Here is a 15193-nt window from a genome sequence, read left to right on the forward strand (position 1 = left end):
CAAGAAGAAAGATGAATTCATAATCAAATTAAGATTTTTCTACAGTAAGATCCTTTTTAAGAGGTCACGCTCTATCTCTTTTAAAACTGGTTTCTTTACACTCTTGTTTCTGCTCACTTTTCATTGTTATAGATGATGCTATTAAACTCCCATTATATGTTATCAATTGGAAGGAAATCAGCAATTATTTTCACAATCATTTATATTGAATATATGGAAATACCAATAAAACCAAGGATCTTTATAATCGAGAAAATGGAAATATTGACCGACTTGTTGATATCAGTAGAGAGGAGAGCCTTACATTTACCTGGAAGTCCACTCACTCAAATTCACCATGCTTTAGTCGCAGTGGAAACATTGTTTTATGTTAAGATTTGCCCGACCCCCCGTCATGAACTCAATTTAAATAAAAACTAAACTTTGAGTTCTAAAAAAGATGAAAAAAATGTTAGCCTGCTTTTCTGTTAAGGTCAGCGTGGATTAGAAGGAAGTTGAGTCGAGCAAGGTTGAACAGTTCAACAAGGGATTACAAGACAACGCTGCTTTACAAAACCGAGCATCCTCCAAAAATAAAAGGAGCACTACGAGGTTAAAGCAGAACCATGAACAAGATGGAAAAGCCTGTAATACATTAAAGTTACCCCACAGTTATCACTGAAAGGATATTTCTGATTTAACACATTTCTTATTTTCATACTTTTTTCCTTTTAGTTTTTTCAGTATTTATCCATCGATTATCTATACCACCTTTTCCCGTTCTGGGTTGTCAGGGAGCTGGAGCTGATCCCAGATCCCAGTTCACCAGTCAATCACAGGGCTGACATGTAGAGACAGACAACCAGCCTCACTCACATTCACACCTATTTTGACAATTTTAGTCACCAATTAACCCAACAAATATGTCTTTGGACTGTGGGAGGAAGCCCGCTGAGAACCCACACATCCACGAGGAGAAGCCCCAATTTTACATGTTTACTTTTTTTGATATAATTGCCAATTCAATACCTCAGTTTTTGTTTTTTTCAGTATGCAATGCAGTAAAATATGACCTTGTTTTACAATCAACACCTCAACAAACACAGACCACAAGCATTTCAAAAGTGTGATGACATTGAAACAAAAGTAGCCACAGGAAGCGGCTAGCTGTAAGAGTTTCAAGTGCGACTAAAGTTAATGACAAATAAGTGCTGTGGCTGTCTGCGATCAGGAGCAGAGGAGTCATCTCCTTGACATGTAAAGCTGGGGCTCTGACGTCAGGAAACATTCAGGAGGTTTGGGGTTTGCGGGAGGTATGTAGAGATAGAGCTCCGCAGTCTCGCACATTGTGTCACGGCCCCGACAGATGGACTGACAGCTGGGCCCACCAAAACAAATCCGACACAAATTAATCACAAGGAAACAATGGCAGGGAAGAGTGAAACTCATTGCTGGATTATATGGAGCTGATGATGGCAACTTGGCCTCGAACCTGTACTAAAATGTTACCTGAAGAGTAGAAAAAAAGCCCTTGACTGTATAACAGTGTCTGTATGCCATCGTACACCTACACCGTTGTGGTCGTAAACCTTAGCAATACAACGTACTATACACATCATGACTTTGATGAGCTGTGGTCAGAGAAAGTGTTTAATATTCAGATCTGCTTGGGCAAATTCTCGCCAATGGCAGCATCCTATAGCGCAGGTTTCACTTTGCATATTACAAGTATTTCCTACACTCCCTCCCCCTCCCCCGCGTGCTCACATTTCCCTCTCGTCCTAAGAGTAATCATTGAAATACCCAGACTTTGATAAGGTGCGTGTACTACAGAATGCTAAACTGTGTTAATTAGGACACTGGCCTGTGTAATACCAACCACACGCCCAACTGCCCCAGTGACCCTGACTACGAGACGCGGCGTGCCCTGCTCGCACAACAGCTCTGATCTTCAGGCCGAGCACGCAGCAGAAGCTAAACTGTCAGTCTGGGGCTCAGCATACCAAGTAAAAGAAGCTGACGTAAGGGGTTGAAAATCAATTCCCCTTACTTATCAGAAGGATTTCCAAGAACAAGGGGGATGAAAACGTCCTTCAGTTTCACATTAACAGGATGACGCCAGTGATGTGAGTCAGGCAGAAAAACACAGAGACTGCTGCCTTGTAAAACTTTCACTCTGATCTGATTTAGAGGAAGTAGACGCCAAAAAGAAAACAGAAAACAGGCTGGATTGCTCCGTCTCAGTGTGTGCTTCAATTCATGCATGAAAGTGCGCTCGCTGCTTCTATCTGCCAACATCACTGAACACATCCTAGAACATGTTAGGCAAAAGAGGCTGCCTTCACCATATCAGACTTACTGTGACACATTAAGTAGTTGTGTTGCCTCTGGGATTTTGACTCCTAGTTTGCGTTGGGCCATGACTCTGCTTAAATCATGTCGTTTGATTTCTGCACTGTTTAAGTCGTAGGATTTAATCAAGATCCACACATCGTATCCCTATAGCTTCCTTTCATGGGATCCTTTCAACCAAGGGGATCTTTCCTTAGGGAGTAAGGATGCATTGAGTTCATATTCCACAGCAGGGACCAGACTGTATTTTACCAAAAGGTTCCTGCTAGGGAGGTAGTGATGGATGGGGGGGGGGGATGGATGGATGGATGCATGTTTCTAGGGGCATGGTAACGGAGTGTGATTACAAGAGTAAAACTGAAGGAGAACCAAGAGACTTTCCAAACCAAAGGAAGGATTTATTTTGGCCTATGAGACCAGCATGCGACAACCAGTCAACTTTGAGATGCAAATCGTTTTTTGAAATTGATGGTGGACAAGATGTCTTCAGATGTCTTATCAGCACTTGTCTGCCGCCCCTCTCTGCCTCCTAACACAATAGGAGGGTGAGGGAAGTGTGGAGAGACGCGGGAGAGGGGTGATGAGGGATGAAGAACGGTGTGTCCAAAGAGAGCCTTTGTTTTGGTCTGAAAATCTGCTCTGAAAATCACATGGTAAGCCTTTGAAAAACCAAAACTTCACAGATTTGATTGAAAAAAATTAAAATGGAAACCGCCTCTGGTGATCAGACTGATTATTTGATTTGTTGACCTGTAGGAGTCCGCCCCACCTCCCTTGAATAACTTTTCAATTCAGAATAAAGGAACTTGTGTTGTCTGTTTTGTCTGAAACACAGACATGTTTGAGTGCTCATTTGCTTTCAGGGAAACCAAAACAAACACACCTCCACAGCGCTCAAACGTTGGTCCGTCCGTGTGAGGAGATGTGGCAGTGAACTAGTGAGCCATGGGTGAGATGCAGAGAGCACTAATGACATGTCACCCCTAACCCTCCCCCCCCCACAGCCCTTTGGTCTAATGGACTCTGCACTCACACATCAGGACGGGGAGGCAATGAGACGAACAGACCGAGCCCGGCCACAACAAACCGAAACAAATGAACGCTTTAGAGGAAAACGAAGCTGCCACAGCACACCAGGAGTAAACACAGCGGCCCCAGCGTCCCCTGTCTCACCAGCTGCCAGGGTTCAAGGCTGGGCTCCAAGACGCCTGCCAATTGCTTCAAGTGGGTCTTTGGGAATAGTTTCTAAATCGTGTGTGAGGTTATTTATTGGAAGATTGGTCATTCTTGGATAAATGCTCTCAAGATGCTGTTTAAACCGTGACAGCATGTGCGTAGATTAATCTTCTAGTGTTTGTGTGATAGAGACTCATTGGTTCAAGATACCACTCTCAAGAAAACGAAAAGAGTCTCACTTTGAGAATCTCTGGAAATATTCGCCACTGAATGTGAATTTCCAAAGAGATTTTACATTTATAGGATTTAAGGACTATTGTAATTAAACTACCTGCAGTAAAAGGCCAAATGTCTTCTGTGAAAATGCTTGGCTTAAAAACAAACATTGTTCAGCATTAGCTTGTATTGATTCTGACACCTAGTGTTTAAAGTGGGTACTGCAGTCCAAACTCCAAACATTGTTAAGAGCCGTTTCCCATCGCCCCCTCCTCCCTAGAGTCGATGTGCACGCAGGTTGCCATGTTTCAAACAATGAAGCTTCAGTGTTTATCCAGCTCTGCATGGGTCTGTAAACCTTTCTGTGTTCTAACCTCTCTCCATTTTTCAAAAGCATCTCCAATATTGATCCTAGTTTGAGCACGTTTCTGCTTTTGGAGTTTATTAGAAACATGCAGAGGCTTTTTTAGTTCGATTAGAATCAGTTATATTTTAGATCATTAACTTTTCTGTAAGTAATCTTAGCATCAACCACTTTGTTGGGAGGCTTGTTGGGGTATTGAATTCATGACCATTGAGAAGTCCTGTGCTCGTCCATTCAGAACAAGACGATCACTTTGCTTTTGCAAGTGCTGCTTGCTGTGTTCTTAAGAACCTCTCACCTGATTAACTTCACCCTCCACGCTGCACTCATTTCAGCCCTCGGCGATATTACAACCCAGTGTGAAGTCAATTGGATAAGTAGCTCTTAAGATAAACAAAGGATGAATGGGGGGGGACTGACATGAATTCCATTCTTTTGGGAAAAGCTTGCAATAAGCAGGAGTCTGTACATTCTCTATCCAAGGTGTGACTACCTGCTGCCCTGTCAGGATAAATCATCCTCATATACATAACTGTATGTTTACAGACATCACATTACACAATCTAAAGCTACTACAGATTTCAAACATTATCTTGGGAAATCTGGCAGTTTGAAGTTGCTAAGTGCAGCTTTCTGGTGCTTTGTTCTCGGCCCTGTTGCCCAGAGGCTCAAGGGAGCTCATCGGCCACTGCACTCGCGTCTCAGCTTTAATTTAATCAACTTATGATCTAACTCCCTTTGAAAGCAGCTAATCTTTGATGACATTATCTTCCCAGGTCGATACCAGCGTTCGCCGGGGCATTGCCTCTAAATTAATCTATGCCAGTGTGCTCTGAGGGAGAAGAGTCTGTCAGCAGTGTCAAAGCAGTGAGGAAGCTTTGGATATTTCTGATTCCACTGGAGGAACATGTGCGACTCAAAGGGGAATATCTTGCCGACTGCTTTGGGCTGCTTTAGTCTGAGTTGGGCTCTGGTGGCATAAAGGCCAATGAGGGAGCAGCACAGACGGGCTGCCTTTGCAGGCTAAATGTATGGGCCTGATGGGGGCTGAGGAATCGAAATGGACAACCTGCATGACCAATGACTCCCCATTTAGAAAGCACTAATGTCAGTTGAGGTTGCTTGCATTTCGATGCTGCAGGGAAACATTAGGCAGTGGAAGAGATTCGTGTAAAGAAAGTAGAGTCTGAATTAAGGATAATAGAACACAAATCTCAGCTTCTCAGTTTGTAGAAGAAAGTGAAGGATTAAACACTTAGTGGTTCATGTTGACAGATTCATTTTATGATTTAATTCAGTAGACATTTTTGACTTTAAATTCTGCTCCTTTAAGTAAATTAAAGACATCACTTTGGGTATTGTGAATTGTAGTCGACACTCACATTATTTGTTATTTTATGGACTAAATCAGCAACAGCTAATTGTAGCAACAAGACATGGATTAACAATTAATAACCATAATCAATAGATGTAGCCTTAGTCTCCCCATTGTTTTATCTGTTACTGTATTATCCATTGGTCATTGTTTCAGCTGACCAGAATGCAGATCGCTCCATTGAACCTCTTATTGACTTTATCTGCTTCGGATTTTTTTTCTGCCATTGTCCAACACACTTTCCACATTGTCGGGGACGAGTTGATCAGCATGAGCGATAACGCACCTCGGTGCTTCAAAACACTGAAGGGACATGCTCTTCATCTTCCGTTTCCCCTCGTCTCGTTAACACCATTGTCAGTAATGGGTAATGGCCGCGCTTCTCTCCCCCCACTAATGAACACCGATATCAGTCTGCAGGTGTTGAGGATTGATGACACGGCCTAATCGCCCCATCTAATTGATACCTCACCATGCAGCACATATATTTTCCTGATTGGGTCACAGGTTGATCCCTGGGATATTGCACTCTGGCCAAGTAGTCTAATGAGTATCTCGTCTCATTGAGTGATAAGAAGCCATGCCGGGGCTAATGGCAGGGGAAGAGCCTCTTAATCTCACACCTAATGGCACTCTGAAGTTGGATGCATAATCAATTAAGCTCAGCGTGTTAACATGTGAGAGCGCATGTGGGACTGTTGGTACATCAAGTGGGTTTGAATACGCAGAATTCTTTGACTTGAGGCTGACTTCACGGGGTTTCATTTGATGATACGATGGACTAAAAGTGTGGAGAAGAACCTCAAAATGCTCCATTTGACTTCTATCCATCTTTGCAACATCATAGAATATTTAGAGAAACAAAACCTGAATTTAATGATATTTCCGTTACTACACTGCATCAAACTAACATACACCTTTTGACTTGTACTTAATATAAATATCCACCAATTCAGCCCTATTTTTAGCCCTAATCTAAGTTTACTGACTTTGGGATCTTATTGAGCAGTTCACTATTATTGCACAATATTAACGCCCCTCAGTTTTAGGCTCAGGGTATCAATATACCCTTGATACCCTACCCTTTTTAAAGTTTGTTTTCCTGTAAAAGTAAGAATTTGTTGGTGCACGTCAGCATCACTTACGCCTCCGTCTTGTTGGACTGCCGTCTGCAGGGCACAGTGTTGCTAACGCATGTACCGGTCACAGGGTCCACCGCCTCCACGATGACAAAGGGTCTCTCCTCCAGCGTGGCCACCGTGAGGTGCCGGTAATCCGACACCGGCTCCATGTAGGAGCCGTACCGAGGCCACACGGGGTATCTCATTTGCAGGATGCCCGACTCGTAGTTCCCCACCTGTAGGTGTTGAAAAGAGAAGAGGTGAGCCAAGGGGAAACCGGTGACAAATCTCTGCACCAAAGTCCAGATGGTTACCGTTATGTATTCCACTGAAGTGTTCAGCAGAAAGCAATGATTCTTGAAAAGACACATTGAAGAACAGCTGAGGATGCAAGAATGCTATTAAGCTCTGCCATAAGAAGAAATAAAAGTCAAGTATTGGTCATTTTCCCATCATCCATCTCTGAAACATAGTGGACTATCAACCTCAGATCTTAACACAGTGCTATCCCTTGACTACGCACGCTCTTATCACGTCTCTGTTGTTGGAGCACCTGGACCCGGTGCAGCGAGGAGCTCTTCAGTTCATCAACAGTTTACAGGAAATTGATTTGGGGGTCACTTGGAATGAAGAGAGTGCAATTACACATGCAACGTAATGAAGGCAATTCCAACCCCTCGCTGCATTACCAGTTTAGCTTATTTTAATTGGATGTAGTGTGGGAAATGGGCGTTCAAGCAAACCGAATGCACAATCAAGATCTGAAATTAAACATTGCAAGCTCCCTCGTTTAAAGAAGCCGTGACCTGTTAAGTGGCGCGCTCCACATGTCCCGACTTCCCGACTCTGGCTGTTGAAATCAGCGAGAGAAATAAAGCGGCGAAGGTCGCAGAGGACCCGTTTGGACCAATTACAGAAACACCAACACTGAACGCTAACTGTCTACGGGGCGATTAGATGCTGATTCAAACATTTGTTTGCACTCACAGAAAACAGGAAGCAGCTACAGAACCTGCAGACGGCTGCACCAATCTACAATTATTTAAACAGCTTGACCACATAAACCATCATTTTATGTTAATTTCTGTTTCCACCGGATGCTTGGAAGGAGGAGATATCTGATATGATAAATACAAGACGCCAATTTACTGCATTTTTTCAAATGTTTTCATCACATTCATTGCAAAAAAACAGAAACCTGAAACTTGTGAAGACTGAAAATAAATAACTTTAATAATCAATTCCTGAAACAAAGTACTAAGTAAAATCTTTCTACAAGGGCTAAGTGGCCAATGATGTTCAGTCTGCACAACTCACCTCAATATAAACAGAGAGTTTTGGGGAGAAAAAAGAGCAAATATCCTGATTCTCTGCGGACGTTTGAGTTACTCCTCTCTCCTGTCAGTCATATTGATCAGTCCTGCTGCTCACACATCGCTCAGCTCGTGGGCTTTCAGGCAAGTCATTTAGAATTTCTAATTATGGGGAAAAATACACTGGGATGAGACACATCATGTCCCTATTACTTTCTTCGGCTGTGGAGAATCTTTCTTGTCATTCATGTTTGAAAACGAACAAATCCTTTATTCTACATTAGATTAAATTAAAAAGCGATGTTGTGAGGAAACATTCTCATCGAGTTTTATTCAGAAGCTGCCTTAAGGTGTCTTAAAAAATATATGCAATAACTGTAACTCGAGTTGGATTGTACATATATTGAAAAAATCCTTCAGAAAAACACTTTATTTTGATCTTTCTCTCTTGTCTGCAACCTCCCGGTGAGGCTGTGATTTTTCACAGATATGCATCCCGAGAACAGCAGCTTTTCGGTGCCATATATCACCCTGCCGCTGTAAACAGCAGTGACAGGAAACACTTCCCATCATCCTCCAGGGCTCCTTTTCTCTGTCGCCACTCTCTCCTGTCATCCCCTCACTCCATCTCCCTGAGATACCACGACTTTTAGATCTTGGAGCAAGTTGTAAAAATGCGCTGAACACTATCTTTCTTGGGAAGAATTACAAGACAGACACAGCTTTGGATAAGATGACTGGAGCTCTTTAAAGATACATTCTAGTAATATCTGATTGGGGCCGTATTTTAACTGTTTTGATGTGTAAATAAGGAGGTGAAACTGTTTTTAGGGTTGCTTTGGAAGGCAAACATGTAACAGGTTGAATGGCTGCAATGTAATCCTCAAGTATGTCCGATGTTTTTGCCACAGAAAGCCTCTGATTGATATTCTAAGTGAGTGTTTTCACACCTTTAGTTCGTTTGCTCTGGTCTGAGTCATGGACCAATGTATTATAATGTTGCACAACATTATAATACATTGGGACTTTTACAAGCAGACCAAAAATGTGTAACGGTCACTTACTGGTAGAATATCAAGTCGTATAAGAAACAGGTTGACTCCTGCCTGGCTGTGGTTGCTCCAAAGACACTTTCCAATTTTAAAATAGACAGACGGCTGGACGAAAAGGTGTTGTCTCTGCTCATCGGTTTTTATATCATTTGCATTCATCCCTGTAGTCAAACGATACATGTTTGAAAATGAGGTACAAATGCTGCTCCAAAATAATATGTTGATGGACTGGAGAAAACAGTTCAGGCGAAGGCACTCAAACCACGTCCTGCTCATCCACCTGAATTATTTCAAATCCAACAGGTATGCCTGTCGTCTTTAACACACACTCATCCATGATGACTACAGAGAAGGCCCACAGTGATTGCTTCCTTCACTTGTGTTGGAATGAGGTCGCTTCATGTTGTTACTACAAACAAATCGCACCAGAACAAAAAAAAAAAAAGTGGGCCGAGATCCGCCTTTTAAAATGAACTCAGTACAGTAGTTTGGTCAGCACCTGGGTTTGATTGACAGCTTACTCTCGCCCCTGTAAGGCCTACACAGAGAGACGTCACAGGGGCGTGGATATCGCACTTTGAACGGGCAGTCTGAATAGGGCTTGTGAGAGCCGAGGAAAGTATGAAAAATAAGACTCGGGCTCAAACTTGCACATGGTGAGGAGTGTATTGCATCAGTCTGTACAGTGCCAAGCTGAGGCTGGCTAAGGTGACCACCCTGTAATGTGTACAATAAGAACACTGAAAGGCATCAAGAGGTGGAATTGATTTCACTCAGAGAAACGACGCCAGAGGCCTCAGAGATTTAACCGCGAATAGGAATCACCTTTAATGAAATGTTTCTGGAACGGGCACAAAGTTGAGATTCTGGAAGGGGGTGAAGAGTATGTGTATTTTCTTTTCTTGCACAAAAGGTTTAAACGAAGGTCATCATGGAGGAAATGAATGCTGGAGTCAATGAGGGGAACGAGAGGGCACGTCTCATGCCAAGACATCTCTCTGTCAGACATTTCTCTTTCATGTTTCATGCCACTGAATACATTAAAGTAAATGTGAAATCAGTCCAGTTGCTGTTTCTGTAAAATCAAAGGCTACTCTATAACACCTTCGAGATGGTTCAAGAGCAAGCTGTCTTGTCTGTCAGAGAGCGCAAGCACATTAAGACAGTTAAAACCCCCCTTATCTGTAAGAAGGGTTGCAGGGAAGAACACATGATCATCAAAAACAGCAGAAAAGGATTGCCAAAAGAAGAGTGAGACGCAGCTGCTTGTCGGTGTCGGGATAAAAAAACAGTGTGTTATCTGCTCTCTGCAAAGTGTTCCTGCAGTCATACATCTGTCGATGAGTTGACAGAAGATTGTCTCCGTGTTTGATGCAGCTCTTTTTCTCTCTCTCCATCAACAGGAAGTGGAGTAAAGTGTTGACGGGACATTTTAAACTCTGTTTTTTCTCACTCGTATGGAAGTAAGAGGAGTCACAGACAGATCAGAAAGAAACGCAAGACCCTGACATGATGATTTGATTTTTGCTTGCAGGGGTCACTTGGGATGAAGAGAGTGCAATTACACATCTAACGTAATGAAGGCAATTCCAACCCCTCGCTGCATTACCAGTTAGCACTTTAAAAAAAGATCAATTTTCAAATTTGATATAAGCATTTTATCAAACACTCACATTTTTTCTGCAGAAAGACAGAGTTAGATTAGGTGAAAAGGTGATGGTGACAGTTATTCTGATTCTGATTGGTTCACGACCATAGACTGTATGCATGCATTGTACAGTACCATATCCGTGCACACACTTCATTATTTTTTGTTCACCAGTATGTTACATTGATATAAAGACAAAAATATTCTCATGAAAGCATCATAAAATGGACTTTGTTTCTTGGTTTGCCACTTGTGTGTCATTTTTCTTTTTTACGTCATGTCTTGCCTCAGGAGACCCCGCCATCCCCCTCCTGTCCAGGACAGTCTTCTGCTGTGTATGCATCAATATGCATGCTTCAGTTTTCTTTTAAGCATAAACAGAATCCATTAAATCAGCGCAGGATGTAAACTCCCTCCAGTCTGGTGTCCACATCACACCCAGAGACTCTGACTGAACATGAAACGTCATGCTGCTTCAAAACCACCTGATAAAAGTGCATGTTGGACTTATTGCAACATCTTTTGAAGAGATAAGAGGGTAAGAAAGAAGAAAGAGAGAGAGGTGTGTCTCTGTGAGTGTGTGAGAGAACTGTAGTATTGTGTGTGTGATTAGGAGATGATCTTTCATGGGGGGGGGTATCAGTGGCGCTCTGACTCCTCTAACGATACTCCTCACAAAGAAGCCAGTGATGTATGAAATCACTCTGCTGCAGCCAGCATGAAGAGAGAGATGTCAGTAAAAGTCACGGTGATACTGCAGAACAGCTCCTCTCTTTTATCTTTCTCTCATTATCCTGCTAATAAAGTCGATGTTTTCTTGTATTCAGCTGTATATGATTGCACGGCCCAAGAAAGAAAAATCCTGCCTGCATGTGTTAGGTAATAGATCAGCCGTGTTGTGCAAAGCTCACCTTGTCCCACTGCCTCTCTCTGTCCAAAGTGATGATTATCATGGCTGGATTCACCAGGTAACCGTTGCTGTTGAAGGAGAAGTCGTTGTGTTCCCAGGTTACATTCAACATGTGCCTGCAGGAGGAACAAAGAGAAAAACATTGTCTGTGACTTTTTTATCCTAAAAGCATCATTTGTAAGATGCGTCTCATTTCAGGGGCTGCATCCTTCGACTCTCAAAACTGGAAATCTTGTGAAATTTTTGCTCAGTCAAACACAACTTTAGAGCAAACAAACATGGCGGTACCCTTCTTTGGACACCAATGTAGAAGACATGCTTTTAAATTTGACTTACATGCAAGTTGCATGGATAAATGGAGTCTATTTACTTTTTTGAGTGTATATGGTTTTACCTTTTTTAACTCCAGATGTGAGTGTAAAATACATTTCTTGGACAACGAACCCAGCTGCCCCCCTTCGGTTTGTAAAAATAAAAGACATGACAGTCAGAAATCTGTAACCTGCCTCTTGTGATCCCATTGTTTCATCCTTCACATCCTGTTATATTAAACCTGCGGCGCTGCTCTCTCACCTCAGCTGTCACTCCAGCCGAGGTGAGGAAAAGCCTGCTGGGAGGAGAATATAGCCTTCAGCCCGGTCTGTGTGAAAAGCCTGTTTAATCTGGTAATCTGCCATAATCCCATTAACAGGTGAGCTGACTCATTATCAAAGCTTGTTTGAAGACAAAAAAAAAAAAAATCCATTCTCCGAGTGCGGACGAGTCTGAGAACCGAGGGGGGATGTTAATGTTTGAAGTGGCTGGAAAGAGAAAGAGATAGCCTAGACTATAAAGTTAATAGAAAGTGCTTTGTTCTAGCGCGCCGACCTTCATGATACTGACAAGAGCTGCCTCTGCTCCAGTCATGCCTGCTGGGTTTAGAACGTCTAAAAAGAGGGGTTTGTACTGTATCAAAGCCGGAGATAATGTTCAAGATTTTCCCCTTTTTAGTGGAATAATTTGGGTTTGCGAAAAAGGAAAAGTTGCTTCTGTTCTGGCTTTGGAGACCCTGAAAGATAAATGACTTATTAGAGAGGTGACTCGCAATGCTCGAGTCCTGTTAGCGGTCCATCTGCTCTAACTCGTCCACATTGACACACAACACATTCCCAAAGCTCCTTGAACAACCTTGCTTCCAAACGAGCCAAACGTTGATGCTGAACCCTCTTTTTTTCTGGGTCTTCTCTTTGCTAAATTGAAATAAAAAAAAAAAAAAAAACAGGATTTGCTCGATGTTCTGTGGCACTGGATTGCTCTATTGGGCACGGTTTTAAATGAGGAGAAGCCCCGCCCCTCTACTTGCTCCCTGACAGTCTGCAAGAGATATGGTGCTGAGCAGAGGAGGGGGGAGGTGATGGATGGATGGATGGCAGCGGGTATAGGGCACAGTTTGGAAGAGTGACAAGTGGCCGTAAAATGTTCCTCACAACACCAAACCGATGGGAAGTCATGCCGGGAAGGACGAGCCATCTCTGTATCTTTGTGATTTATCAGTAATTAAAGACAACTTTGATACCTGCTTTGTACAGAACAGGGATAGCTGTGCCCACAAATCTTAATGGAAACAATAAAAAGAGGCTCTTCCCTGCAGAAAATGCGAGTGCAATTACTTTTCCTGACACCTGATAGCATGTTCAGTATTTCTGTGCGAAACTTTACACTGATGGGAGAAACTGCAGATTTACTAATTGCAGCAACAATATCTAGGAATTTGGTTTGGTGTGCTTTGGCGCCAACCAAAGGTCTCAACTGTGCAGTTGTTTACAAGCAGAGGGTGCAAAGCTGGCTAAAACATTGTGAGAAAGCTACCTAACCATGTGACTGCAAAGTGCAGAACATTTACCCAATTTTGTGCAAACATGACTCTGCAAGAATCTTCAGCCTGTTTGTTGTTTTCAAACTGTTAGCATGTGGAGCATTTTGATGTGTATTCAACTGGTGCCATGATATATGTAGGCCGTTGCTATGGCTACATTGGAGACGGTAAGTTATTACAGACTAGTTGAGATAGGTAATCGGTGTAAGGCTGATTTATTGATGTTTTTGTATGCAAACCTGAGACGTAACTTGGGTTAGATGACTTTATGCACTCGGTAAAACTGCTGAACACGAGACAACGATGACATAGATAACGAAACGGGTTCGTTTAGTTGAAATCTGAATAATATCTTCAGGGATGTACGCTCTGCTTGCTCTGTCACTCTCTCTATTTGTCTTCTTGGCTTTATCCATCACTGTCCTATACAGAATACAGAGACAGAAACAGGCTAACTAGCTTCTTTTTATAACTTAGGGCTTGTGTGTGAACTAGTGCCGTACTGTAAAGCCGAACACATGTGGACAAATGGATCTTTAAAACTACTATTTTAAGGTGGAAGAGTTACGTAATGTTCCTCTAAAGCCATTATTTTGTCCCTAAGTAAAACTTTTTCTTAAAAACTGCTGTAATGGCTGCGATGTAGTCCTTTGGGGGAATTCCTCCAATCTAGTACCTCCATTAAAAGATGTGATGCCAAGAGTGTGACCGTATATAACTTACAAACTGCTGCTCAGATAGACCTTTTAGTTTTATGCGAAGGTGCTGCTTCTTTTACAACCATAAACAGCTGTTGGTTTGCTGTCCTTAAAGCTGCCACACTGCATTGGCCAAGAAGACATTTTTACCTCAGAGAACAAAGGATCCTGTCCCAATCTGTTTGTTGGCTCGTTTGTCTCACTGTGGTTTTCATCCAAAACAATATTTGATTTTCTCACAATGATTCATACAAATTAACAGAAAGAGGCAGTGTTGGACATTTAAGTGCAATGTAAAATAGCTGGTTTTATCCATAACGTTTGGTAGCGTGAAAGAACAGCTGCTCATTGGGATCCTTTTGGAAATGTTGTTAGAAAGTTAGAAAAAACAATTTGGGCCAGTTGGCGGCAAAATCTGCTAATACATACCTCTGCCTCTATTACTGGTACTGTAGCCATAAATCAGTTTTACTCGTTGTTCTTGTTGTTGGGCTGTTTGTCTCTATTTATCTCTTTCTATCTGCATTACTCTCTGTCCCACCTTTAAAGCCCAACACAGTCACAGCAGATGGCTGGCTCTGCTCCGGGTTTTCTGTTCCTGTTAAAGGAAGTTTTTCTTGCAACTGCTCCTTTGCCAAGAAGTGAGAGCTTTGCTCAAAGTGGAACAATGTCGGGTCTCTGGAAGTAATTTAATAAAGTGTCTTGAGATAACATCGGTTATGAATTGACCCTGTACAAAAAGTTCTGATTGATTTCGAAAGTTTCAACAACAAACACTTTTAGTTAATTTACTTTCATTGGGCGCATTTGTCCCAAAGGCTTGATTCTTGTTGAGGGATGAGCAGGGGCGTGGCCAGGGGTGGCCAATCAGATTTCAAGAGGGGCCCATTCCACCCCTGGCCACGCCCCTGCTCATCCCTCAACAAGAATAAAGCCTTTGGGACAAATGTGCCCAATAAAAGTAAACCAACTGTTATCGCCCAAAAATCCTCAACTGTGATTGGTTCTTTGTTAAAGCTGGTTCCACCCCAGTCAACAAAGTCTGGACTTGCCCCTGGGTATTTATGACTTGATTATTTATGATTCAAAAAGTGTCCTTTTGTTGGATTTAACTCGTCTTGCTCGGCTGCATTA

At 42.5% G+C, this 15193-nt stretch overlaps 1 protein-coding gene across 1 annotated transcript in view; it reads right to left on the reverse strand.

Annotated features, from left to right (window-relative positions):
• Nucleotides 1-15193, reverse strand: part of grin2ca (glutamate receptor, ionotropic, N-methyl D-aspartate 2Ca) — a 69174-nt gene that overhangs the window by 13465 nt on the left and 40516 nt on the right. Inside the window, exons 4-5 of the mRNA XM_020647290.3 lie at nucleotides 11508-11622; nucleotides 6608-6819 (exon numbers count right to left, since the gene is read on the reverse strand). Of these exons, the coding sequence (XP_020502946.2) occupies nucleotides 6608-6819; nucleotides 11508-11622 (327 nt within the window). The remainder of the gene's footprint in view (nucleotides 1-6607; nucleotides 6820-11507; nucleotides 11623-15193) is intronic.

This window comes from Labrus bergylta, chromosome 16 (assembly GCF_963930695.1).
Source record: "Labrus bergylta chromosome 16, fLabBer1.1, whole genome shotgun sequence".
Classification (NCBI taxonomy): Eukaryota; Metazoa; Chordata; class Actinopteri; order Labriformes; family Labridae; genus Labrus; species Labrus bergylta.